Source organism: Lingula anatina, chromosome 2 (assembly GCF_051362555.1).
Source record: "Lingula anatina isolate TDL-2025a chromosome 2, LinAna3.0, whole genome shotgun sequence".
NCBI classification, from domain to species: domain Eukaryota; kingdom Metazoa; phylum Brachiopoda; class Lingulata; order Lingulida; family Lingulidae; genus Lingula; species Lingula anatina.
This window is the reverse complement of record NC_141768.1, coordinates 16,700,862-16,728,257: the sequence shown is the minus strand read 5'-3', so window position 1 is coordinate 16,728,257 and position 27,396 is coordinate 16,700,862. Positions and strand designations below refer to the sequence as shown.

At 36.1% G+C, this 27,396-nt stretch overlaps 4 protein-coding genes across 8 annotated transcripts; 2 read left to right on the top strand and 2 right to left on the bottom strand.

The window, feature by feature from the left end:
* Positions 1-417: 417 nt before the first annotated feature.
* On the bottom strand, positions 418-2,086 carry LOC112042554 (UDP-GalNAc:beta-1,3-N-acetylgalactosaminyltransferase 1-like). Its single transcript, XM_024077280.2, has one exon. It carries the CDS (start codon positions 1,597-1,599, stop codon positions 472-474), a length of 1,128 nt encoding a protein of 375 aa, XP_023933048.2. The 5' UTR covers positions 1,600-2,086; the 3' UTR covers positions 418-471.
* Positions 2,087-2,256: 170 nt separating this feature from the next.
* On the bottom strand, positions 2,257-7,709 carry LOC106177397 (major facilitator superfamily domain-containing protein 6-like protein B). Of its 2 annotated transcripts, none has more exons than XM_087004082.1 (2): positions 7,580-7,709; positions 2,257-6,309 (listed from the first exon to the last, which is right to left on the bottom strand). In XM_087004082.1, exon 2 carries the CDS (start codon positions 6,247-6,249, stop codon positions 3,997-3,999), a length of 2,253 nt encoding a protein of 750 aa, XP_086860208.1. In that variant the 5' UTR covers positions 6,250-6,309; positions 7,580-7,709; the 3' UTR covers positions 2,257-3,996. The 2 variants fall into 2 exon arrangements, with proteins under 2 accessions (XP_086860208.1, XP_013415608.1); XM_013560154.2 differs by lacking the exon at positions 7,580-7,709 and adding an exon at positions 7,356-7,541.
* Positions 7,615-23,296, top strand: LOC106177395 (putative pyridoxal-dependent decarboxylase domain-containing protein 2). 4 transcript variants are annotated; one of them, XM_013560151.3, is made up of 23 exons: positions 7,615-7,875; positions 9,151-9,227; positions 9,640-9,714; positions 9,917-10,006; positions 10,181-10,336; positions 11,527-11,716; positions 12,152-12,220; positions 12,800-12,878; positions 13,620-13,704; positions 13,956-14,076; positions 14,449-14,604; positions 14,951-15,001; positions 15,809-15,889; positions 16,682-16,751; positions 17,124-17,332; positions 17,590-17,695; positions 18,025-18,083; positions 18,285-18,397; positions 18,791-18,915; positions 19,514-19,725; positions 20,034-20,136; positions 20,517-20,847; positions 21,259-23,296. In XM_013560151.3, exons 1-23 carry the CDS (start codon positions 7,615-7,617, stop codon positions 21,266-21,268), a joined length of 2,829 nt encoding a protein of 942 aa, XP_013415605.2. In that variant the 3' UTR covers positions 21,269-23,296. The 4 variants fall into 4 exon arrangements, with proteins under 4 accessions (XP_013415605.2, XP_013415606.2, XP_013415607.2 ...); XM_013560152.3 differs by lacking the exon at positions 15,809-15,889 and adding an exon at positions 15,505-15,582; XM_013560153.3 differs by lacking the exon at positions 15,809-15,889.
* Positions 23,297-23,881: 585 nt separating this feature from the next.
* On the top strand, positions 23,882-26,957 carry LOC147763436 (hematopoietic prostaglandin D synthase-like). The gene is made up of 5 exons (XM_087004501.1): positions 23,882-24,196; positions 25,168-25,260; positions 25,482-25,597; positions 25,801-25,911; positions 26,161-26,957. Exons 1-5 carry the CDS (start codon positions 24,049-24,051, stop codon positions 26,323-26,325), a joined length of 633 nt encoding a protein of 210 aa, XP_086860627.1. The 5' UTR covers positions 23,882-24,048; the 3' UTR covers positions 26,326-26,957.
* Positions 26,958-27,396: the final 439 nt, after the last annotated feature.

The window sequence follows — 27,396 nt, the reverse complement described above, 5'->3', positions numbered from 1 at the left end:
ATGGTACGTACGGACTGTGCATGAGTTTTAAAAGTTACATAAACCAACACGCTTCCCTACCCGTAAAATAAGTGCTAGTGGAACCGGTGTAACGTGACAGAGAGTCCCCCATAACAGGGAGTCCGCGTCCTATTCATTTGTACAGGTGAGCCTCGCCCTAGATTTTGACCAGCACCGGGATGTCAAAAGGACGAGAGCAAAAACTTTGTCAATTCAAAAGATGATTATAGAATTTATTTATTCCATTCACTTATATTCATTAATAACTACTACCCGAAATTTATATATAACTGTCATAGGCTGAGAGTGGATTTTTATACCCTTTGAAAAGCGTGGGACTTGATAAACAGCTTCAACTTTCAGTTGTAAATTCAATTCGGGTTGTTTTTATTCTAATATCAAACTCACTTGCAATACTGAGGTTGACTGGCGTTTATTTGTGAACCAGAATAACTAATAATATGATATACACTACTTGCAGACATTGTCTTTCCTCTTGGCGGTGTTGTTCAAAAATCTCCAAAAGTCTTGATTTTGGGGCGCGCCGTGAATAGACAACGCACGTCTCAGACGGCATTTGAGCCGACGAACTAGTTCACCAGTTGCCTTGGGCCATCTTTCGCTCCACTGTAAGAAATGTCTGTTGTGAAGAAGAGTTATGTTATGTTCTTGTGCTATCGTGGACATGAAGACGTCTTCTATGAACAAATGTTTTCCAGAAGAGGCCCAGTGAAGCAGGTAGACAACATCAAAGGTAAAAATAGACGCCCAACCTGATATGAAAGCTGGGAATCTCTCTGCACTGTACTGCTCGAGTGTCTGGTGATATTTACTGTCAGGATTTCGCCAGACACGAGAGAGCGCACTATGACGGTCTCCTGTGAAAAGTTTTGACGTCAAACCTGTTGCGGAAATATTGCACAGATATTTTACAACTTCTTCATAGTTTATAAACACATCGTGTCCACAGCGTAAAATGTATTGAGCACTTGGGCAAAACTGAGTTATCCAACGGAACGCCAGGATAGTTTTCAATGTAATATTCTGATACGAATCTATAAAATCCGCTTGAATTATATCACCAAACATTTTGCTTTCATCTGTTATGTTGTAGTGACCACGCGTTTCTGTCCCCGTTATCGCCTGCCCGACAAAAAAGAAAGTTTTGATTTCTTTCTTTTCAAATTCCTTTATATTTCCACAGAAGCGACGAAAAAGTGCCCTTCCTTTAAAATCGTTTGGATCCGAAATAACAAAAACAAGAAGAAATAGCCTGCCTTTATCGGTTTTACAAGCACGGGGAATATTGATGGTGTACCCATACCTTCTGATGTGATACCACAGATGTGCTTTGTCTTGTTTCATGGCACATATAGGCTCCGGCACAATACACGCTGAGGATTCGGTAGTACTAGTAGCTGCAACCCTCTTAGTCGAGTTGATCAACATCCTACGTCGCCCAGAAGTAACGGCTGGACCTTGAAAGCATGTAAATGTGAAACATACCCATCCAAGCAACATGATTTGAAGCAGATGAATTGCCCGTTGCTTCTTCATTGATAATGCATTTTTCATTATTTTCAGTTTACAACAAACCATGTCTGCAAGTACTTAGAATAAACCACAAAGCTGATAATCTCATACAATACATACAGCTCCTTGCTCATACTGGCAATTTTTATCATATAAAAGCTGGCTCGTTTATGCAGCCTTGATCATTATGCCTGTAGGGCACTATAAACGTCATTATTTATGCATAGTCCTGAATTACAAATTTCTTTTTCAAATCAATAAAAATGACGAAAATATCCAAATATTGTCCTTACCAGCCATAATAAAAAATAAAATCAATTTCCAACTAATACTGGTGAATAACATTTCATCTGAGACATCTTAACAAAGCATTTGTACCATCCCTTCTCACCAGTTCTCAGTAAAAAAAATTGTTGTCTGGAAGATAATGCTGGTTCACTATCTCATGATCACTGCGTAAAACACAGACCTCCCTTCTGCTGCCTGATATCGACTCTCGGCTCTCCAGTAACTATATGGAGGTGGGGGGGAGAGAAAAAAGCATATCAGTTTCAGTGTCAGTATCAGATACCATACACAGAGTTTAAAATTTTCAGACCTACTTAGTGCATGTAAGTGCTAAATCTGGACAAGTCACTATTAAAATAAATGCAAAATGTTTCATTCCAACATGGTGAGTTTCAGAGAAAAATGAATTCAGAACTGCAGGCAAACAGTTATGAATGAAGTCATAAGGTACCTTTATTTTTCACCATCACCAATATCAGTAAGGTTAACATAATATTTAGTTGTTCATGAGACAAGGGACATACAAAACAAGTTTTTGAGAACTTCAACAAGGAAAAACAAAAAAAATGACAACTGAAATAAAAAAAAATTGTAACAAATACAGACTATTTCCCCACACATTCTTTCATACCTCCAATGACTCTGAAAGTTTACTCCTATAAGTCAACACAAGCAAAATGATTCTTCAAAAACAGATGCATGCTTACAGCAAAATGTAGCAAATAAACTAAATTATCAGACACCCATGAATGTCCAATATGTGTAGTTTCTTTTCCAACAATGCATATACTTAAACTGTTTCTTATTACCATGCTTACTCTGTATAACTGTTTCTCAAGAAAAAAAATTATATTTGAGACAGGTATTCATACCATTTTGATTAACCAATTCAAACTAAGACATAAGAGATTTTAACATAATTAACTTATTAAAATAACACAACAACAGAGTAAACACAACTGCATTCACATTTGAACTGTAAAAAGACATAAATAAACCTATGTTATATATTAAATTCCAATATGGATTTGCAAGTCAAATTAATTTGAAAGTCCAAAGCTTCAATACGCTGGAATTAAACCATCTTTAATGCCCATATAAAACTAGACAGGAAAGACTGCAGTTATTTCATCGTGAAAATTAATCATCAAGCTATTTAAAGGTTTCACAGAGGAAAAAATCTTATGGACATATGATATTCCTGCCTCAATACAGATGGTAAGACCCAAGCAGATAGAGACTTCTCACTGATTTTATTGCCAAAATACATAACAACTTGTTGATAATATATTCATCTTTAAGTCTTATTTCTTATGGAAAATGACCAAATAGACTATTAAGAATATGGTAAAATTTCTGTAAGTTTCAATTTGTTTTTTAATTTAAGGAATGTGTAACAAAAATGAAATCAAATACAAATTAAAGTTTTATACTAAATCATACTATAAAAACAACAACAACAAAAAATTATAAAGGCATTAATTATAATAATAATGAAAAGTGGAAATTTTCTTTCTTCAGAAATTGATACATAATGAACAAGCACTGGCAACTGTAAAGCTTCTAAATTGCATATTGTAACATGCATATTGATGTAGGAGTATAAATCATTCTTACGTACAACAACCCTGTAAAGAACCAATAAAGAACCCTTATATCCACCCAACCAATATAAAACTGGAATGGTTTAAAAAGAACATCAACCCAACAATCACAACCAGATAATGCTGAAGTCTGTGTATTTGCTGGAAACTGTTTGCACCCACCAACAGCCAGGTTCTATGGAAGAGATATTGTGCTGATTGTAATATAAGGAAGCACCACCAATTTTATGTAATATCAATTATGCACCTGAAAATGCAGAACAAGGGGAAGGGAGCTGATAATCGTGCATCATTTTTTCTTTTTCATTTAAAATTGCAGCAGCAATAAATGGAATATATACTGTAAATGTAAATTTGGAAGACAAACTTGTCTGAGTAAAATATGAAAAAATATGTTAAAATTTGCTATAATTGCATAATTTGACAAGTAAGGTAAGGCATATTTCATGTTTTATACAAAAGGCAGCTGTATCTTAATGTCCTATAGAATACACTGTAAGTTTTCATTCAAAAGAATGTTTTAATGCCACATCAACTGCATGCTGAGATATATGACTATTTTTTTCCAATCTCATGCTTCTTTCATGGCATTTTTTAACCAGTCATCTTCATACAAGTTATCTGAGGAATCACTGAATGTGTCATCATCAGCATTTAGTAGTTTGATGTACTCTACTCTCTCTTTTTTGGGAACACACTTCTGCAGCAGAAGGAACAGCAAAAACCAAGCTCCACACAGCACTGCTGCCCCTCTAAACAAAATGGCAATGCCAAACTGATCATACAGCCACCCTGAAAGGCCACACCCAATGGCAAATCCGAGGCAATTGTATATAGCATTCAAGAACGTCTTGACTGTCCTTCCTATTCCTGCGTGGTGGCTGGTGGAAAAGTCTTGGTGCGTTTCCATTGCCTTCCAAAAGCCAGTGCTTGTAAACATATTGAGAACATGTATGGGAACAGCAGCCCAGGGACTCCACAGGAAGGAGAAATAGACCAACTGCCCTGCCTGGGCCACCAGGGCTGTGCCTACCAAAACAGTGCTGCTGATCTTACGGGCAAGCCACCCACCCATGAAGAACATTGGAATCTCTGCGCATGCTGCCACAGTGATGGTGAGACCCATGACTATCTCCGTACCACCCAGGTCTTCAATCTGCCAGAAAAGAAAGCTGAAGAGACTGCCTCGGATGATCCCCATGACCAGAGTGGAGACCGCAAAGGTGAAACACCTCAGGTCACAGCAGAGAAGTCTCACAGTCTTCATCACAGCACCTCTCCTGGGTTTACTCTTACACTTGCCTGTCAGAGGGTAGCAGAAACCAACCAGCAGGCTCAGAGTCATGAGGCCAGCAAACATGTAGAAGTGGATCATGAAGTGGTTGATGTTCAGGCTCAGGACACAGTCAGTGTTGTCCACAATGAGTGCTATGACCACAGCAAAAATATCAGTAGCTAAGAGAGCCCAGAATCCCTGTTGGCCGTATTTCTCCACATCATCAACATTCTCCAGAAAGTCATACCAGGCATCATCTGCTATTTTCTCAGTTGGAGCCGCAAAGAATTCTCCAAGAAGAAGAACAAACATAATTACCAGGAAAGTCTTGTATTTACTGTAATATTCACTGGCAGACAGTTTTTCTTTCAGGTCTTTCAACTTATCCAGCAGTCCCTTAGTTTCATTGGCATACCTCTTGTGTACAGTGTGTCTATTAATCCTACCCTGAAAACTGTTTCTCTCAAATTGGTCATATGGGTTTCTTCCAAAAGATTCCCCTTCCTCTAGATTTGAATTCCACTCACCATGCTTGTTCCCTGCTTTTTTAAGCGCAGTTAACTCCTTTAACCTTTCTGTCAATAAGACTTTAAGTTCTTTATTGGTCATACTTATCAAGTCCTCTCTTGTAAGTCCAAGTTGCCTGATCAACATCTTTATCTGTGCCTTTGACAAGTGGACGTCAGGCTTCCTTTCACCAACTTCAATGTCAGATGCTGGGCTTGTGGTTGACAGGAGACCCTGGGAAACAGAAAATGTTGATGAAACAAATCCAGTAGAGGAAAACCATGGTGTTGTTTCGGCCAAGTTGGAGTGAGCTGAGGAAACAGTTTTAGTATTGTCAGAGCCTGAACCAGAAGCTTCATTATTTTCTGACCCAGTTGTTGTTTTTCCAGCAGCTGCTGTTGTTTCAGCTGCAGGACTGGCAGAACTTGAAGGACTTACGCTTGGTGATGGTGGTGTAGAACCTTCCTTCTGCTTACTCTGGGATGAATTAGTTGCCATTTCTTTGTCTGATAATGTTGTTGCTGTTGTAGAAATAAATACTGTTGTCACAGTTGAAGGCATCTTAGGTAGAGTCACATGAACAACAGTCTTGTTAGATGTCTGTGGGTTGTGTCCCGAGTTTTGGTTGGCTTGGTTTTGAGAGCAGAACATGAGGGACTCCTTGCCAGGCTGGTTCACAGGTGGCACCAAAGTCAAAGCCAGGTATATTGCAATCATCACAAATATGGAGCTCATCAATGTCACTCTCCTCACATTGCACTTAGTCGAACAAGCAGACCACAGTGGTGTGCTTACCAAGCCCACCAATGCCTTGGCTGCACATATTATCCCAGCCTGTGTCGCACTCAATCCCAACTGACGGAAAAATAAAGTCAGAAATGGCAGAAGGCAAACTTTACCACCAGCATAGAAAAAATGAAAGAAGTCTGTGATGACCAAGGACTTTGTGATGTTCACAACTTCAAAGGCATTGACAAGTCTCTTTTGTTTAGTATTCCCTTTCTTTGCCATACTGCTTTTCTTTTTGCTTGATTTCCCCATGGACCTTACGTTCTGTCTCAGATGATTCCTTTAAACCTTCTGTCTATTAAAGGGGCATATCTGAAATTAAAAAAAGAATGAATTTCAGTTTTATTTTACAGTATTATTGAATACTCTGAGTACTAAATGGAATTAGTTATTCAATACAGCAAATCATCATGATAAATATAAATAAACCTTAATTTAAAAAGATGTTAAGTATTTCAAATACATAACTTAAAAACTAAGGAAATGCATATATGTAGTTACTGGGGGAAAAAGAGAACATACAAAATAATTCACAAAGTTAAATGGGCACCACCACAAAATTAAGTTGACAGCTTTGAATAAGACTACCTGAACATAATGTCTAGAATATAACATGTATCTCTTTAACATATTATTACATAGTACTAGTAATTCTCTACCCTTGCTTTGAAAGCTGTATTTCTAACCAAACAAGAACAACAATGCATAGCTATATGTCCTATTGTTGGGTTTCATGCACTAGAGGCACTAGACCAGAAAATAATAGTCCAGCATTGGACTCATGTCACTGTCAACTGCAATGTATGAGTGTATTCAGGTGACTGTGTTTATTCACCTTCAGGTAATACAATATCATATGACTGAAGCCACGTCACAAAATAAACTATTAAAGGGACAAAATAAATGGCCTTTGTTTTACATTAAGTTCTTATGGCAATAAACTGTTGCTAGTACTTAACAGTTAGTTACCTGTTATTTTTTTTTAAAGGATAAAAAAAATCATTATTTTAATTAAAATCTTATCCTCGATTTAATTCGGGGCGAATTATGCAGCTACATAAAGGTTGAGATGCTAGGCAAAATACATCATTCGGACTTTTTACAGGCAGTGACGACAACTGCCACTGTCAACTTAAATGAATCTTTGTAATGTACAGCCTTTGCTCCGTAGTATGAATATCAAATTGATAGATCTATTAATTTACAGTCGGCGGCAATACGGTCACTTGACACTAAATGTTCTGTATGTGTTGGTGTCATCTGAATTCTCCAGTATCCTTCTCTTGCATTTTAAGGGCCTATTAATTTCATAATTATCATTTCATGAACTTTGCCATAATCAAACCCCCAGAACTTACCACGGAATCTACCTGTTGATTCCACCATTCCTTGCGAATTTTCATTTTACCGCAGAAGCGTTTGATATTTTAACGACATAACTTTCTAGTGGAAGGGTGAACGATTTAGTTACAAATGTGGTATATAAATGATAGAAAGTGAAAATGTTCTACCTTTGAGATAAGAAAAACAATAAAACTACAGTAAAAAAGACAATTTTGCGTTGTCGTCAAACTGAACGTACCCTCTGGTGGCACTCCGACGTGTAACCAGAGAAAAATGGCCGACGAAAACAAACCTCTTTTGAAACTCGGGTTGGAAGGCGGCGCTCAGGATAGCGGTGGAGAGGAAAGCATCAAGAGCGTCGAGGACGTAAAAGTAGTTGATGTCAAAAATGGTCCCAAAAGTCCAAGAAATAAAACAACAGCTAAATCACCGAGAAGCCAAAGTTCTTCCAAACCAACGACTCCCAGGGGCGGTGATAACCCAAAGGCTAAGACCAAAGAGGATGATTCACAAATGGCGAGAGATTTAAGAAGGGTAAGAGAAAAGCACAGGTTGTTTGACATGAAGTCGAAAAAAACTTTTTGTAAATTTGGGTCTTGCGGCACGCGTGATTTATGCATGTCAATGTCGTACATGTACATGTAGGGGTATTCAGGTAACTAAAGCTTCGAAGATCATCTCGAAGTTCTGCATCCATTTGATAAAATGATAATGAAACTGAATGAGATGCGCTAATTTCCAAAGAGATTAATGAGAGTAAATCTGAAAATGACACGCAAATGGGAAAATATCTTTTTAGGTTGTTTACAACTTTTGGTCAATATTATAACGCAGATTACACCACGATAAAGCTTAGACGAAAGGGAGTGCAAGAATGTGCATGACTCAGTGTTAGTTTTTAGAAACTGTTCTCATTAGGCTTTGTTGTGGCCAGATACTATAGACTGGAGGTAGTCAACTGCCAAGGCTCCATATTTCCCACCTTTATTATTAAGATTTAAAATTAAAAAAATTACATGAATGTCAAATTGGAATAATCCATGATACAGATGTTGAGAAGATGATGATAGCCATTCAAGCATTTTTACCCTTTCTTCATAGTGCCAATGTCAACTTGATCTTTGTCCATTTTTTTCCTTACTTCGATATTTCATCTCTCTCTTGCATTTTTTACAAACAACTGCTTATCAAGGATCTCAGAAGGAGGGACCAGATTATTTTTTGTTCCCTTCCCCTTGTAAAAAGTATATAATATAAAAGATTTTTAAATGCTTTGCAAAGTTGTTGATATTGAAAGTGAAAATCTCATCTGTATTATATGTAATGTCACATAAATATTTTATGGAGATAAAATCGAAAGTAATGAATTGAGGACAATAAAGATACAGTAACTGTATTGTAGTGCTTTGGTAAAGTTTTTTTTTTTTAGTTTATTTGTTTTATTTCATTTTTTTATTATTGCCATTCAAACAATTTTAATCACTGCAAAAATGAGGAGACAAAAAAGGGCTTTTTATCTCGAACTGCTATTATTATATCACGTGACAGACAGGCACTTTGGCTCAAGTGTAATTAGACATTTCATTGGGATATGAAACGTAAAACAAAAAAATATTAATGCTTATTATTTTTTACATTTTATATTATGCAGTTAAACAAAAAATGTTAGCTTGATTACATGTAGTGCTATATATGTTTATCACCAGGTCACGAGGTGGATCATTAATTTTATAGCCCTTACATCCCGTTTATAATGAAGTACAGTGTATATATATAAACTGCAGTAAATTTGTACAATTCCCCCCTCAGGTATGGATGAATCCCATGTTAGCTGAGCTGGAAAGGAAAATACAAGAGAATAACAGAGTCATGGATGAAATGAATAGGTAAGCAAGATTTGGAATGCATGCTATTATGAGTTAGATTATTGAATTCACTGGGCATATTATTGTCCTTAGCCAAACTGATTTTTTAAAGCCAAGCCATCTGGTGATAGGCAGTGCATATGTTTGAATTGAATTTCATTGAGCTCAATCATATTTTATATAGCATTTTGGTAATAATGTGATTGTACAGTACATGTATAGGTTCAACAGCTTGTATGTGCATGGCACCATGAAAGTTTTCAAATTTGACATTAATTCCAATTTGGCGCCTAATATATGAGAGGCAGAAGAAAATAAACTTTCAAATAGTAGCATTCCTTACTTGGATTCTCATTTTCCAAATATTGGTCAACTTTATAAAGAGTTATCTAGTTTCCCTTCATTGAAGTGCATATTTTTTTTTATTGTGCAGGAAGTGGAGAGAGGAAAAAGAAGCAGAAAGAAAATTAAGATTAAGTGAACACATTCCAGAGCCACTGAAGGGACAGTAAGATCTTAGAATTGACTAACTTTCTAAAATTTGCCTAAAAACAATTATAACTTTACAAAGAATTGACTAAATTTCTAAAAATTGCCTAAAAAGGACATTTTAAGATTAAAATTTTAATTTAGAACCATGCTACAATTATCAGTTTCATGTTTGATGCTATGTTCTGTCAGATAAAAGTGTTTTTTATCTGTTATTTTAGTGGACAAAATTTGGAAGACATAATTAAACATTTGGAAGACCTTATGGTTTATGAAAATTATGTGGATGGCCTAGAAGAACAAAAATTAATGTAAGTAATACCATGATCATTTTGTAAATGAAGCTGAATTTGTTTTTACATGATACTTTTAGAAACACTGTCCTAGTCTTAGAAACAGTTTGAGAAACAATTTCAAGCAGGTAAAATATGATGGCATATTATGTTTCAGTTGGAAGCACATTATTTCTTGTTTCATATTTTCAGACCTGCAAAGTTAAGATTACTGGATGAAAATGCAGAGGTGGCCATCCTGTCGCATGGCTTGTCAGCATACGTCTCTCTGCTTGAACCCTCTCATTTAAAACATTTCACCAATAATATAGTAGAGGACACTTCCCTGTGGCTCTCACGGATGTTCAGGTTAGTACAGTTACCATAATGACTCAATGTTTTCAATAGGAAAAATGATCAAACTTTCAGATACATAATTTTGTAATCACAGGATGATATTTCTGTGTTGCATTTGTGGTACTTTTACTGCATAGAATAGAACTACAAAATAGCCTGCTTATTAATTTTATTGTCACCACTCAATAGGAATGTTTTAATTTAAAGAATTTCCCCACATTGAAAAGATTGAGTAATTAGCATGTCTTTAATGATCCTGTGGAGATGTATCTGCCTGCTAGTATGCAAATGCAGAGGTGTTGGAGTTACTATTATGGCCTGCCTGTCCAAAAATAAGGCTGCATGTTGTGTTTAATTGCCATGGCTTCACATACAGTGTTTCAGCAGACTCTGTGATATAGATTTCTGACCCCATATATAACCAAATTACATTACTAGCAATTATAGTGACAGTAAAACAAGGCTTCCTAGGATTTAGAATTATGTACATAAGCGCAGAAGTCTGTATAGATAGAACCTACTTTGTAGTTAACTTGACTAGACACCATTAATATTTAACCAGGTTATACAGCTGATATATAGACGAATAAGGTCATATTCTGTGAAATAGAGATCAATTTTTTAATGCATTCAAGTCAGTGTTACAGGTGTCTGTTGCATATATGCCATCATTTAAGTCTTTTGAGGTGTACTTTTGTTGATCTTTTTCTCGTGACATTTTGCTACTGGCTTTATTCACATGATACACTGTATTGTGTATAAAGTGATAATGGTTTTTATGTTTGTCCTAGTTCAGATGGTATAACAGAGTAGATGATAATTCAATCACTTTAAGTTCGAGGAGGTCAGGGTATTTGGGTCAGACAAGTTGTATATGTGAAAAAAAAAGAAAGAAATTCAGTTCACTTGATTAAGACACATACGTACTCAACAGATAAGAAAAGTGAGGTCTTTACATTTTTTGCTCAGTTTTGTTTTTCATTTTATCCTTTGCTTTCTATGTGTACTTTATATTACTTACAATGCCTACTTAATACTTAATTACTCAGCAAACAACTGAATGCAAACTAGCACATTTGGGACTTGCATTGATACGTATGCCATTGATGGTTCAACCACATTTGCATCTAATGGTTTCTTAGTTAGTGGCATCTCTTAACAAAAGTCTTTATTTATTTTTAAAATATTTATTTTATGTTTAGATTTGATGATGCAGCAGTGTTCTACCACGAGGACGAGAGAGAAGGCTTAATCAGGCTGTGCCGTCTTGCCCTGCACAAAAAGTTTCCCAAATACTTGGATGAGGGCTATGAAGCCCTATACTCCAGGCCCCCTGTGATATACCTCAGCTCTGCAGCCAAAGCTGGGATGGGAGATTATCTGTGTGCACAGGTGATAGGATTCACATATAACCTTGCCTCACTCTTCAAGAGATTTTGAGTTTGTTAAGTAGCTGTTTTTTAATTAGCCATATCAAAATTTTTGTTTAAGGTGTGATGAATGAACAAAAAATAAATTTTTTTTATTTGCTCCAGTGATGTAAGTCTAGTTCTGCTTGTTATTTGTTGCTATTCTAAATGTCTAGATAGGCACTTAAAGCACTTTTATTTCTTGTTGTTTATAGACACTGCATGTGTTCAGAGAAATTTTCATAAATAATTTTATGTATATTTAGGATATCACATTATATATTTATGGCCCAGAGCTTTCAATAAAAGGTAACAAGTTAATTTTTTTGTTGTTTAGGTTTTCTTCCATCAATTTATAAACCTGGTAATTTAAATGAATGTATTGAAAAAATTATTTTTTCCTATATGTTAATTACAGCTTGGATTGCCCAGTTCATGTCTCAGTACAATTCCCTGCAGCATACAACCAGGCTGTCAGCATAAAATGGTAAGTAATCAGGGCATCTAGGCCATTCTTTTAAATATTTCTAAGGATGTTAAGCGTCATCATTGCTTCAAAACCCATAAAAGGTGATATTGTGTTATGGTTATAAAGAAATTTAGTATTATTGAAACATACCAGTGAAACAACTTCGTAACCTGGCAAGCTACTTGTTAGTTTTCTTCCTCTCAAAGTGGGAGCAAAGTTCTGTAGATATTTTATCATACTATATCTTCTTAAGATTCTTTCTTATATGCAATATAATATAATATAATATAATCAATTATTGACTTTAGTTAAGATGGAGGTTTTTTAAATTTATTTTATATATAGAATTATGGCATGTATCAGTGTTTAAAATGTATGTTCCCCTGGTAAATGCAAAATAATGTTAATGAAAAAATAGTTGACTATACTTAAAATGATGTCAGTGTTTTTTGTTCTTTGTCTTATTGTGTCTGAATATTTATCATTAAAGGATTAGAAATATAGTCCAATATGGCACAAAAAGTTAACATATATCATATCTAAAAAGTCTGATAATTTTGTCTATGTTATATCTATATTTGTTTTATTTAATGTCAGGATACAACAGCATTAGAGCAACAAGTGGAGGATGATGTCACGTCAGCCAGGACACCACTACTGGTGTTAGGATATGCAGGTAATGTACATATTTGATGGGTAAGATCACATAGTAAATTTTAAAAAATGGGAGGATCCCTTTAATTAAGGAAATGGGACGTACACATTTTTAACATCTTTTTATCAAATTTCCTAAATGCAGGTAGGATTATATTTTTTAGGTAAGATTACTGTCAAAAAAGGACATAATTTCCTAATAGTTTATATAAGACAGTCTTTCAACAATGCAGTTTTATGGTTTTTTATTACATATGTTGGTACATGGAATGCCTTGGATAAAATATCATATAGATGATGAGATAGACATTTCAGATAAATATACAGTTGTGATATCTGCATATATATTTTTGCACATCTATGCCTGTGTTGATAATGGAAAAATATGGCATATAAATTATGAAAATGAAAATCCACCAGCTGTGCTCTAATTGTATTATGTTATGATGGTGAGGAAATGGAAGCCTAAGTTTACATTAACACCTACTGTATACAGTATAGATGTTGTAATAGTAACACTGCGGTGAATGTGTCTAATTCATGTAATCAGTTGAGGTATTAGTGATATCTGTTATCTTAAAGTGTTTGCAGCTGCTGTTGAATATATACTTATTAGATTCATATCGTGCCCTATTTAGCTTTCATAAAAAATAGATAAAGTTTTATAACAGTAACATGAAAGAATTACAAAAAGCAGACCTTAAATGTTAATTTACTTTATTTATTATCTTTTATTTGAACATTCACATTTGTGTATCTTCAGGTACTCCTGTCATTGCTCAGGTTGATGACATAGAAAAGATTCAGAGCATTTGTAAAAAGCACCAGATTTGGTTTCATGTGGAAGGGTAAGACCACAGATTCATGCTGTATCATTTGGCAGACAACATGTCAAAAGTAGAACCCAAGATATTTAAACTTTTTCTTTGTTGAGGAAAATGATATCAAAATAAAAGAAAAAAAACAGTTGCTTCTAAAGATGACCCATATAACGAAAGATTGATAATTAAATTTAGTATTTCACCATCATATTTCCTTTATTTTTAAATTTTTATAGTTTCAAGAAATAATTTTGTAATTTTATCTCTGTACTTTCTAGTCATCACTTGGCCACCTTAGCCATGTACTCTGTCCCAACCAATGTGTCACCAGTGAAGACCGGAGACAGTATCACTCTAAACCTGGGCTGCTGGCTGGGTCTGCCCTCTTTGCCTTATGTGGTATCCTTTTGACTAATTTCATCATTTGACAGTTCATAAAGGACTAAGTGGATAGAAAATGTTATTCTGTAATTTGATAAAAAAAAAATTAATGCCCATTTTCATCATGTCCCTTAAAGTAAACCATCTTATCTGGTAAACTAGTGAATTTAAAAGCTCTGTGAATTAAAAGTGGAATGATAAGTCTTCTGTTGGCGCCCAGTTTTAATAAAGTGTTTGATTAAATATGTGAAGTACCAGCTTACGAATAAAATTATCTGTTTCTGATTTTCCTTCTTGGTAGAGTTTACTATGTACACAGTTTCGACACTTATCATTTTAAGTGGCATTTACCCTAACTGTAAATTTTTCTACCTTAACATTACTGTTCAGACCTTATATAAAACTGCTGACAGCACCCAGGCCTACCATGCTGGCCTGACATCTTTACAAACACACTACAAGCTCAGTTGTCTTCCCATATGGGTGTGTCTACAAAACCTGGGGCACGAAGGGGTGGTCAACAGGATCAAATTATCAGTAGACCTGGTAACATATGAATTAACTGGAATTTTATTGATTATATTCATTTTTACATGTATTATGATGAATTTAGATGTGTTAACGTGTAGATGAATAGGAAAAGCTCCCCAGTGTATTGATTATATGATAGATTGAAAAATGAATCTTTTAAGCTATATAGGTAACTCTTCCAAACTTAAAAATCATTTTGAATTAGTAAGCAATTGAATATCTTTATTTTTGATGAAATGATATTAAGTTATCTAAATGTTATTATTACAGGAAACTTATTAATAAAATCCCTCTCTCTTTGCATTATGATTTATATTTATTTTGTACATCATAACATGGATTTATATTTCTCTTTTACTAGGCAGAGAAAATGCATGAAAAATTGATGGGACACAGTTCACTTCAGGAAGTGGTAAGTATTATACATTTTATACATTATCACTGCAAGTTTATCAAAGTAATACCAATTTTTTAAACTGAAGTTTTTAGTTTGGGAGAAAAAACTCTTTTAAGACAGTTTTTATTCATAAGGCAACCAGTTTGCATGAAGGATAAAGCAAACAATTATGGCAAATGCTCTCCTATGATAGGGCATGTAAACTACACTTCTTTTAGCTCTAGCTCTGAATGATGTTTGATAAATGTACCCAACCCAAACTTTTGAGGCTTGTTACTAAGGTTTTCATTTGGAATCTCTCCTGCTGCATGTTTGTTTAGACATTAGGATGAATGGAGTTTAACTTAATGGGGTTTGTGAATACTGTAGACAAGAAATACTTACTAGAATACCTTATCTTTATATTACACTATTATTATTTATCTGAGTTGTCAATTTTCAAAACAATCTAGGCACTTTGGGATTATTGGTAAGAGTTAATTCAATATCATGGTATCTTTATCTGACTCTATCACCAGAGTAACCGAGCACCTCCCAAGCCTGAAGCTGAAAGTGAAGGTTTAGGGCACATGCTCTCAAAAGCTATAAATGCCCTTGTAAGTGAAATCAGGACAAAGAAAGGTGTTGCTAACAAACCTCTGTGTTGTGTCTAGTGTAGTCTAAGGCTTGCTGTGAGTACAACCTTCTACACCTGCAGTGTGCTATGTGTGGTCTGTCATCAAATCCCTCTTTGTGCCTCATACTTGAGTATATATACATTATCCAGTATTACTGTGTTTTTGCTGTGAGTAACACGTTTGGTGTACACCATTAACTTCACAGAGTAACACAGTTAAGCCTGCTGACAAGGACCCCAATGAAACATCTTTAAGGTCACGTATCAGTAAAGCTGTTGTCAATTTTGTAAGTATGCTTGCAGGTAGTTAGGTTAGAGTAGAAGTATTTGATTGCCTGGACAATTTGAAGAGGGTGTAGCTGAGTTTAAAGATGTGTTTTCAATCTCTAAATTAGCATACTTACATTCTGAGAAGTCTTTGCTCTGGCTAACATCCTATTTTTTAAAGTGATAAGTATTCATTATCACAGATCTAGATGACTATAGCACTGCAAGTTTAGTTTTGTGAGAAGTCTTTGATGTTTAGTGTTTAACTTTCTGTCTACTTATTGACATGTATGGGCTGTCTTATATAAGTGTCAATTATGATAAAAAGGGGAGATAATAAAATCCTGATTGATGTCTCACACTACAAGATTTTGATTAATTTAGCACTGAATTATGTTTATTGCACTCTATATGATTATTTCATTTTGTTTACAGTTATTGTTTAGCATTGGTGTTGTACCGAAAAAAAAAAAAAACACTTCCCCTATAGAGTACATGCTGTCAGCTTCAAAATGAATTAGATATTGTAAAATTGGATATTGATATTGAACATTTTAAGTATGATCATAATATTAAACAATGCAAAGCGATTTGGATAATCTTATATGGTAAGAGTATCATCTAGCCATCCTCCCAGAGTGTGTATTTTTATGTGAAAACTGTTACAATCACATAGAGTTATCTTTTGGATGGGTTTGATCAATAATATCATTGCATAGTAACACTTTCTTAACCCAGTCATTCTCATCTAGTACACTTTATGCCAATTCTGTTGCATTCAGGAAGAAGTAAAGGTTTTTCTCTTATTTCAGTTGACTTATGAAATCTCTTCCCCAAGTGTGGTATTTAAGTACAGTTGTTATGCGTCAGATGCGCCGCCAGGTCAGTATGTATATTGCTCTAAGCTCTTTCATTTGAATACTCAAGTTTTACAGCTGCTTCAAGATGCATTTATTATTTATGATTCAAATCAGTTGCTCGCTGTGCATAAATACAAGTTTACCCAGTTTCTTTAATCGTAGAATCCTATTTCTGAGTCCTAAGGTATTCCTTGCTACCTGCCTGAAAAAAAGTGGAAATTCCATTGAAATAATGAATTTTCACCACAAAAGGTGGCAGTGACTGATTTAAGATACAATGACATTTGCATAGATGGACATCATTAAACCATACTGAATGTATGTTTTTATTATCTGTTTGTGATATTTCCATCAACAACCTTTGATTTAAAAAAAAAAATTGTTTTCATTACAGAAGTAGCCTCTTATGCAAAAAATGCACCAAAACCCGTCAAAATTCCAGCAAAGATGCCTGAGCGTGCCCCATATGCAGCTCAAGAAACTTCTGCCAACCATGTTCCCAGCAGCACTCAATCAGAGGACGGCGCTGAACCCCCCACTATGAGTGTGGACACAGAAGAGAGTTACAGACATGAAGATTATTTTGATGCCCTTAACATTTGGGTATGGGGTTTTCCTATTGTATATATCATCCTCAATTGTAAGCCTGAATTGATATTTTTCTGGTTGACTGTAGGTTAGATATTACTGGAACTTTTCAGTTTACCACTTTTCAGATAGAAGTTTGCAAGCATAATGTGATTTCAGTTACGTATTAAGAAAAATTGTCACTTTTCCTAAAAGCAGTATTTTTAGAAACAAAAGACGTGTGTCCTAAACTTCACTGCTTTGAACTAATTGTGACGTATTTGATGTTTTAGCTTGCTGAAACTCTAAAGAGGGAAGTGTCTACAGTGCACCTGGACACCATTGAAGTTCCAAATGAAGGACTGTGTATCAGGTTTTCACCACTGGAAAATGCACAAGGTGAGAGCAGTTGCTTTTTACTGCCAAAGCTAATAATATTCCAGAGTGGCTAATGATATTCAAGAGTGACATAACTGCATCTATTCACCCCTTGGAATCATTACTGGCAGTTGGTGGGCTGCCTTTACTAATACAGGAATCAGTGGGTGAAGGAAGATTTCAGATTTCCTGTAATATTTCAAGTTTGTCATTTGCAGCTGTTCATTTTTATATCACCAAGAAGCTTCCCAAGTGTAAGCAAAAACTTCAATTTTAAAGTCTATTCATGATCATTTGGATCATTTTCTATATTGTGGATTATAATTTGTATTTGTTCCAATTTATGTCAGTCCAAGGAACAACATTGGAAGATATGGAGGTGTGGGGGAAATCTCTAGGCAAGCAAGTGGTAAGTGCATAGGTTTTACTAGAGTGATATATCATCTTTGTATACTGATACTGTGTAAATTAATTGCCGCCTTCACAGCTTCGATTGAGCCACAGAGGGGTCACGGTCCAAGATAATAAGTGTGTGTCTTAAACATTTATTTGCAATATGACTAATTTGCCACATAACTGGAGTCTTAATCTGGAACCCTCTCCTCTCCAGTCCATTCTGAATGCCACAGTGAAGCAGAAGGAGAACTTCCAGGAGGTTGTGGAGGCCCAGGATAACCTGAGGCTTGTCCACCTGCCCACCTGGGCTGGACTGGGAGCAGTGCAGTAAGTCGGAGCAGAACAGCGCTGTTGACTTTTTAGTATTGCTTCACCATTGTTATCACTTGTTTGCATTTGGTGTCAGTTGTGATCTGTTGAGTTGTAGGTTTAGGCAGTTATTTGTTTGTAGATGGGGTTCAGGGATACAATATTTTTTAGCAGTATTCATTTTGGTGAAGCAGTATTTATTCCTTTTAGTTCAGAGTAACAGGAAACTAAGATTGACTGGTAGTTATAAGCTTGGTATATATGAAATGGGTGATTTGTGCATTGAATAAGAATATATATTATATATATACGTGTATGTGCTGTACAAGGATTAATATTCAGCTTTGGTTTTTACACACCTGACAACGTAACTTTTCACTTCTTAACTAAAACTTGTCAAATCTGCTGCAGATACATTCCAGACCACTGGATAGACAAATTGGATGCTCTGACGGCTGCTGCTAAAAGAGAGATCAATCACCTCAACACTGAACTAGTCAAACAACTCAAATCTAGTGACACTGCATTTTCATTAGGTAAGACCTTGTGTAGAAATTGAACAAATGAAAATATGTAAGCACACATATACAGTGCTGAATATACTTGGGGCCCTGTAAGAAGAGAACTGGAGGGGGTAAAAAGTGAGAATATTTATACACATAGTAAGTGATGACTGTGGTAAAAGGAAACAAAGTTAAGTTGCGTTAAGAGACCAAAGGGACCCATGAAGGAAAAGTATGACACCAGCCGGACACATATGAGGATGAAGTAAGAAAAAAAAACAGAAATAAACATACTTCAAGAACAATAATCATGCACTAGAATTTAGCAAATCTCTAAAAATAAATGGCCATGTTGCCAGCTTGTACATGTATCAAGACCTAGTATTAAAAGAAGTTACATATTAAAACACAATAGGAGTTATAAAGTTAATAAGTTAAAGGTCCATTTCATTAGCATTGATTGTAGTAGGATAAAACAGGGACATTGTGGCCTGTACATGTGAGTCAAAACAACTTAATTTCATTGCACCAGGTGAACAGTCTCCAAATTAAAAGCAACACAGTTAACAGTTATGATATGAAAACTAACACTTGTCATTTGATAATAAATTGGTATATATTATTTCTTCAGGTAGAGCAGAGGATGGTTTGGTGTGTGCAAGGTTTGGTCTCATCACTGAGGAGACAGACATGGAAGAGCTGATAGGACTGGTCTACACTACTGCCAAAGAAATTGAAGAATCATCCAAATTCCTGGAGAAGATGTCAGAAATTGTCAGGAAAGGTATAGAGGCAGCCAATGAAGATCTGAAGAAAGAAAATGAAGAAAAACTTATACAGGAGGTAGGGAATGTAATTGTTTCTCATTTTTCAGCATTTTTCCTCGTTAAAATGGATGTAAATTTGAACTGTGCATGATGTAACATAATCTATACCATTATGATGATACGCGGAAGATGACGGCACTATATATCTGCAAGCATTATGATTGCAAGTTTGGTAAAGGCATTTTATGATGCCTTGGAAGTATGAAAAAAGTCTGATGACATAATGTTACTTAGTGTTATCATTGCATTATTTAAAAAAGTGTATTTGGGAAAAAACAAATAGATGTCATGACTTGACGTGACTTCTGTATTATACTGTATCAGGGCCTTTTACGCCATGTTCCACTTGTGGGGTCACTGGTCAGCTGGTGGTCACCTCCTCCCAAGGAGACGGGGGTCAAGGGAAGGACATTTAATCTGGCGTCAGGTAACTGTACATTTGAATGGTGTCAACATTTAGTAGATGTCAGAGGTTTGCCAGGTGTGAGTATGCCACTAAATATTGTAATTTTAATATTTGATTTAATATCTAATACACACGGGATTATTTCAAAGGCATCCCAAAGTATTCTGGAGTATAACATTTGTCTTGGCCACCATGTTTAAGTGCTGATATGAAGGTCACTAGTGAAAGTCAGTAGATACCAACGTGAGCAGAAAGTACAAAATATTTTACAAGCTCAGAATATACATAACATATATACAATCAGTGTAACAATATTAAATTTATTAGGACATAATCAGCTTTTGTTCAACTTTAAATGTCACCCAGCTTTGTTTCACACTCTGTCCACCTCGCCCTCTCAGGTAAGGTCCACAGCACGGAGGAGACCTATAAGTACCACATGCAGATCCAAGAGGCCTCCCCAGATGCTCTTCAACCCAAGCCAAAGCAGGGCCCCCTGAAGGCTAACCTCAAACCAGCCCGGCACCACAGCACCAGCAGTCAGGGTTCCGTGGTAGAGAATGGGCCTGCACAGGGACTCAAGGTGACAGAGTCCAGTGTGTCTAGCCTCAGTTCAGACTCTCACAGCAAGCCAGAGCAAGGAGTGGAGGGTGGAGAGGCCAGTCCTCCTCCCCAGCCAGAACCACCTGCTTCGCCAGTTCCCAAGGAGCAGCCTGCTGCGGCAGCAGAGAGGTATGTAGAGGAAGGGTAATTGTAGTATTGTACATTTGGGGGTAAGGAGGACACCATCACTGCACAGACGGGTAGATGAGGGTGCAATATCTTTGGAAATTTTATAAACTTTTGAAATTTTTTGAGGAAAATAGTAGGAATTGAGCTGTGTTCTTTGTAGACTTAAGTTAGCATAATTTATGACTCATTAAGATAGTGATATATTTTAAGTGCAGAAAATGAGATGTGCAGAAAAGTATGTGGACCAGAAGACAGCGAAGTTCTGTTTTCTAAATAAACAAAGCAATTAAAAGGGTGAGACATGTAGTCCCAACATAATAGTTTGATCCTTCATATTTTTTAAAACATTCAAATGTTTCTTTGAATGGGTATGGTAATCTTTAATGAACATTTCTTTCTTTTAAATTTCAGCACTTCTTAAATGCAACAAAGCAGCTACAAGAGGGGCAGGTTTTCATAGTGCAAGAAAGACACTAAAACACATGATATCAGCTGTGAATGTTTGAGGGGTGGTGAAAACAACAATTATCATTTTAAATTAATTGTGGGTGCATATCAAACAGTGGGGACATTGCTGTTCAAGGTTTCTAAGAGGTTTATTTTTACTGGAGGTTTATTTCATTACTAAGTCAAACTTGTCAAGGTTATAAAATAGAAAAAGGAAAAACAACCTGTAGTTTTATTTAACAGGTAGTTACAGGGGATCTTTTTATGGTATTTTATGCATGGTTTCTATGCACATCTACTGTTCAAGGGCACACTGCTTATTATATCTGTGATCAGAAATTGACAAAGGATATTTGGCTGGTTCATGTCATTGGGAGAGAATTAGCTGCGTCATGGTGATGCATTAGTTCATGGATTCGAGTTAGATAGGGCTGCATCAAGGTGAGGTTATGAGGCCATGGGCGGAGTTTGCAGTTGTGGTGCAGAGGTGTCATGCCGCGGGAGAAGTTTAGACTCGTGCTAAAGAGGTGCCATGCCGAGGGAGGAGTTTGGAGTCAATAGTGGTGTATATATTGATTGAATACTTGGTGCAGAGTCTCTCAGGATCATGATCATCATTGCAAGGCCTGATGTCATGATGTTTTTGTAGAGGGAGAAAAAAGGGGCTTTTGAACCAATTTTGAGCTCTTAAGGGGATTAAAATTTTGGCAGGGGCATGGTCTGTTAGCAAAAGACAACTTTAAGGTTTATCACCATTTAAGACAAACAGGTATTTTGAAACTGGTGTTGTGAAGAATTACAGCATTAAAAAGCTTTATACTTTGATTTTAAGGCATAATTCATCTGAATTTCACATCGACTATCAAATCTGCAGGAAGGCCGTTGGATAAGATTTGGATAGAAATGATTCATCAAGGGGTCACTCAGTTACATTTTGTTTTGCAAAATTTGAAGACATTTATAACATTTAGTGCCTTTTTTCTTTGACAAATAGAAAAGTTGCTGTTAAGGTGCATACAGTGTGATTGTAAAATGCAGTAAAACTTAAACATTCCAAAAACAGTTTGTATTTCACATATGTAATCCTTGTCATGGTCATTGCTTTAAGGGTGCTATTGTGTCTTTTCACTCAGTTTTTGGTTATATTTAAAATGTAAAGTTCAAATAGTAGACAAGTGAATTCAATTTTGAGAGCACAAAGCAACACAGACACCAATTCAGCAGCTAATTTGAGCTTTAAATGTAACTTTTTTTTTACTAAATGTTACATCTAGGATGTTGTTGTTAATTTCCTGACTGTGATACATATTGCTATTATCTGCTGAATACATCTGATGTATTGTGAGTGTTTGATAACTTTTTTGCTAACATTGCTTTGATATGTAATATTCTCTTAGTAACACTCTTCCAAGATTTGCAGTTCTCCACCGTCTGCAAGTCTATGTATGTCTAAATGCAAACAGTTTTAATGAACATTTCAACATGATGCAGTGTTATCCAGGTGTTGTATGTAATACTAAATAGTAGCAGGTGTCTCAGTGATCAGCATCAAGTAAAGTTTCCAAAGTAGTCTTTTGTAAAGACTAGAAAAAGATGTACAATAAAATACACCAAAGGTGATGCTGCTATATTACTGGTATGCAAGTAAAATGACTGGAAAGGCTTTAGGTTATTATATTTTTACAAGTTTTGTTATGTTTGGTTGTTGCTGTATTGTTGCAATGGGACTTGTTAAAATAATATTGTGGAGATTTAATGTTTTTTAAGTATGTGTGGTGTTGATTACTGTAATAAGTAGGTCTATTTCTGAGATCTTAATAGCCTTGTCTTCTTTGTTTTGTATTCTGTTATTTGCGGGTTTTGATATCTGATTTCATAGTTGTTTTTTGTTTTTTTTTTCATCAGCAGTAATATGGCAGGTTTAAATTGAGAACCAGGGCACAGATACAAATAGGTCATAGCAGTATGAAAATAATATTATGGGAATAAAAATGTCTTTTCATGTGTTGTTCTTGTTTCCACTATATTGAAAGTTTATCTTCAAAAATGTTAGGGGAAAAAACATTTTTGTAATTGACGCTATGTTGTTAACAGCAACTTCGCACAAAAAAACTTTGCTTTTCAATTGTTTGGTTCATTTCACCAAAAATTGCACATTTGAGTCCAGTCATTGACGTATGTTCTGTGAAGTAATTTGTTTCATTTCCTTTACTTTTTTTTTCACAAGAACATGCCAATAAAATCCATGCTTAAAAATTGACATGAGTGTGTTGGACGGGCAAATTTGTTGAGGGAAAGATGATGCAGTGTTTTTAAAAGGAATGAAAACAAGCGGAACAAATCACTTTCCACAGTGAAAAACTATGCGTCCCTGTCAACTGGCCCCGGTTTCACAAACCAATATATATATATATATATATATATATATATATATATATATTTTTTTTTTTTTTTTGGGGGGGGGGGGGAGGGGGGGCGTGCATGTCAGTGTCAGAGTGGACATCAGTCGTTCTATATAAAAACACTAACGAGTAACCTATATACTAACCCTAACGAGTAAACCAACGGAATACAACCGTTCTATGTACGGTACGTGTGCATAAAAAATATGCATGAGTTAGCACTTCTTCACGATAGTACACATACGACCCGGTGTATAGAGGACAAACACACTGTAGAATTACAAGTTGTACTAGTAACACGCATAAAATTTATCTTCTTCATTACGTAGCAGTGCATCTGATCACCCCCAAGATGTCGAAGGACGTGAAGTACAAGCTGTACTACTTCAACGCACGAGGACGTGCAGAAGTCATTCGTCTGGCGCTTGCTTATGCCGGTGTGGAATATGAAGACATCAGATTTAAAGACCGCGATGACTGGATCAATAACTACAAGCACTGTGAGCCACTTTACGCTTATAATCGCTCAGCGATTGTTTAAATGCTTATTTCTAATACATTATCTTGGCATTGGCTCATTGTTTCTTTGTTTGAACTGAAAGCTAACCCTGCAGAGAATAACGCACGGTAACTAGTGTATATACTGTTTGTAGTGGCTGCATATGCAAAGGAAATACTGAATGAACCGTGTCGCCTGCGCCATCTTATCACAGGTGTAGGCCTACATTCACGTACGTTATTAATCGCATGACGTCCATATACCTCGGTTTACTCTTAGATTCAATTATTTGCCCCTACCTACCGTTAGCAAAAAACTAGACTTTTATATAGCTGAGGCAGAGGTGCTTTAGTTCCGTCTACGAACCCTCGATCGACTCGTCATTAAATGCGGCCTAGTTAAACATATCATGAGATTCCATGTAACTCACAACGCAACTTAGAACAACTTACAAGGGGTTGAAAATGTCCACAATAATAACTGCGGTCCTGGTAGAGGGTATAGCCTTGCTATGCGCAGGCCCGTCGGGGGGGGGGGGGGGGGGGGGTCGAAAGAACCCCCCTTTTTGCTGGGAAAAGGACCCCTTTGGGTAAAATTTTATCTAGGTATATGAAGGTTTCATGGTAAAAGGTCCACATTTTCAAAAAAAAACAACTCCCCTTTTGAAATTGCTGGCTACGGACCTGATGGGCATATGAATTGACCGAAACGGGGCATAAGTAAGCTTAGCACCTTTGTTATATAATAATAAATCTCCATACATGAAAAAAAACCAGAAATTTGAAAAAATAAGAAGGTGCATCGGATCTGACGCTCAGTCAAATATAGCACGAGAATCCATGCGTTAGCACTCCTATTGACGATCCTGATCACAGCCAGTAGGCCTACGTGTCAGAATCGTCAATAGGAGTGCTAACGCATGAATTTTCGTGCTAAGTATTACCGTTTGACATAATTTCACTTATTTTACAGTGAGCCCCACCGGACAGAGCCCCTTCTTTGAGGCGGACGGGAAGAAGATTGGTCAGAGTATGGCTATAGCGCGTTATGTGGCACGAGAACACAGTAAGGGTTCATTCCCAATGAAATTGTCGCTCTACGTTGAATGGCCCAACTCTGCAAGGAATCTCGCTGAATGCAATCAAATTAACAAAGTAACACGCCTCCTGGCATTGAGTAGAATACAGATAAGCTCATGTTAATACGAGTACGTTGGAAACAAAAGGAAGCTTTTATTGTTATTTTTTCAATCATGGTGCTCTCAATCAACATTTTATTATTTTTAGAACTGTATGGTAAAGACAACTGGGAAGGTGCCTTGATCGACCAAATCCTCGACACTTTAGAAGATATGACCAAGCCTCTAATAGACTGGCGTTTTGAGCAAGATGAAGCAAAGAAGGTGACATATTTAACGTTTCCTGTCTACTTCATGCAATGATTGATAACTGTGGCAAGTGGCGCAAGGGGAGAGGATTTTAAAGATAATTTACTTTCATACCAATCTAACGTCAGGTAGTAGTTTTGCAGGGTTTATTTGTCCTCCATCTTATTATTATTATTATTATTAGTATTTTTATTTATTTCTTTATTTATTTTTGCTAGGAAGAGAAGAAAAAGAAGCTAGATGAAGAAACCATTCCTGCATTCATGCAACTCCTTGACAAACTTTTAAAAAATAATGACGGCGGAAAAGGATTCTTTGTAGGAGATGGGGTAATATAAAAGACGATTTTTCTGAAATATTGTATTTCAGAATAATGCTTATACCATTTAAATCTGCAAGTGTCTTCTTTTAATGATTTTATTTTATTTTATTTTAATTAAATAGGTCAGGCATTTCAGAAGTAAGTAGAGCTCATAATTTAACTGATGTTCACACAAAAAGAGTCCAATTCTAATTAAAAAAACATTCCGTGTGATATATATGTTCGAGTTTTGATAACTATTTCTTTTATCATCCAGATCTCCATTGCTGACATTGCAGTGTTCAACACATGTGCCGGCAGGGGAGCTATGTTCCCAAAGTGCATGGACAAATGCACTGCCTTACCAGCGTTCATTGACCGCATCAAAGCCATCCCAAATATAGCTAATTGGGTGGCAAACAGACCGGAGACGCAGTTTTAAAATCCATACAATTGTTTCTAACGAGCTACATGAGCATTGCTTTGTATTATGCAGAGGAATCCTCAGAGCGATTTAAAAATGTTGCTTAAAATATCCCTCAATCAAACAAAACCTGTCATAATCTACAATAATACATTTTTAAAAAAGCGTCCATTATTAACAAACTTAAATCTGGCTGTATTGAAAAGTTCGGAAACAATTAATTCTAGTGGCCCCCACGAGGTTTAACAGGGTCCTGTGCGTCTTACTTTATTCCTCATCTGCTTTGATAATGCGGGAGAAAAACAATGTCATGTTTTGAGATGATGCAATCACATCTTACATACATTGGGGCGAATAACTGCTTTTTCGCTTTGAAACAGATCTCCCTGAACAGCCATCAATACGAGTACTAGAGCGGACAGCAAGGAGTACTACAGCGGGCTGCGATGGGCGGAATCGGGTCTTAAAAAATTTACTTGAATGGATTACTTTATCAGTAAAGAGGCAGATGATCCCTTTGTTTAATGGAACAACGTATTTAGGGACTGATATCGGTCATGTTTCCCGGTCAACAAATGTTAGGGAATAAGATTCAATAAATCGAACCATATGAACCTAAAAACCAGGTCCATGGTCAAATGCATAATTTAGCTCGTGTTGCCCACTGGCTTGAACTTTGCACAACCTGCTATATTTGTCCAATTCTGCTCATGATGAGAGACACTTCGGTAGCGTTCCAGGAACTTGTTTCGTGCCCATTTTATTATGGCCAGGTGTAACGAAAGTGAAGGTCCGTGTAACAGAAAGTCCACCCTCCATTTAGTTATAACCGTTAGGGTTAGCCTGACCTAAGTGGCTCAAAATCTAGGGCGAGGATTAGCTGTACAAATGAATGGGAAGCGGACTCTCTGTTATGGGGGACTCTGCCACGTTACAACAGCCCATAGAACAGAATCGAGGTTTCAAACGTGTAATAAGAACTTCGAGACATTCCAAAATGGGTTTATACTCAGTACATTCAACTGGGTTGCACCTAGTACACTACTCAAGATTAGGTACAAGGAGGGGTACGCGGGTACAACACGAATA

Excerpts from the sequence above, each read along its gene's own strand:
- LOC112042554 (XM_024077280.2), bottom strand. The coding sequence starts at position 1,599 with ATGGTTTGTTGTAAACTGAAAATAATGAAAAATGCATTATCAATGAAG.
- LOC106177397 (XM_087004082.1), bottom strand. The coding sequence starts at position 6,249 with ATGGGGAAATCAAGCAAAAAGAAAAGCAGTATGGCAAAGAAAGGGAAT.
- LOC106177395 (XM_013560151.3), top strand. The coding sequence starts at position 7,615 with ATGGCCGACGAAAACAAACCTCTTTTGAAACTCGGGTTGGAAGGCGGC. Across the intron at positions 9,715-9,916 it reads CCAGAGCCACTGAAGGGACA|TGGACAAAATTTGGAAGACA; the intron begins GTAAGATCTTAG and ends CTGTTATTTTAG. Across the intron at positions 10,337-11,526 it reads TGGCTCTCACGGATGTTCAG|ATTTGATGATGCAGCAGTGT; the intron begins GTTAGTACAGTT and ends TTTTATGTTTAG.
- LOC147763436 (XM_087004501.1), top strand. The coding sequence starts at position 24,049 with ATGTCGAAGGACGTGAAGTACAAGCTGTACTACTTCAACGCACGAGGA. Across the intron at positions 25,261-25,481 it reads TTATGTGGCACGAGAACACA|AACTGTATGGTAAAGACAAC; the intron begins GTAAGGGTTCAT and ends TATTATTTTTAG. Across the intron at positions 25,912-26,160 it reads GATTCTTTGTAGGAGATGGG|ATCTCCATTGCTGACATTGC; the intron begins GTAATATAAAAG and ends TTTATCATCCAG.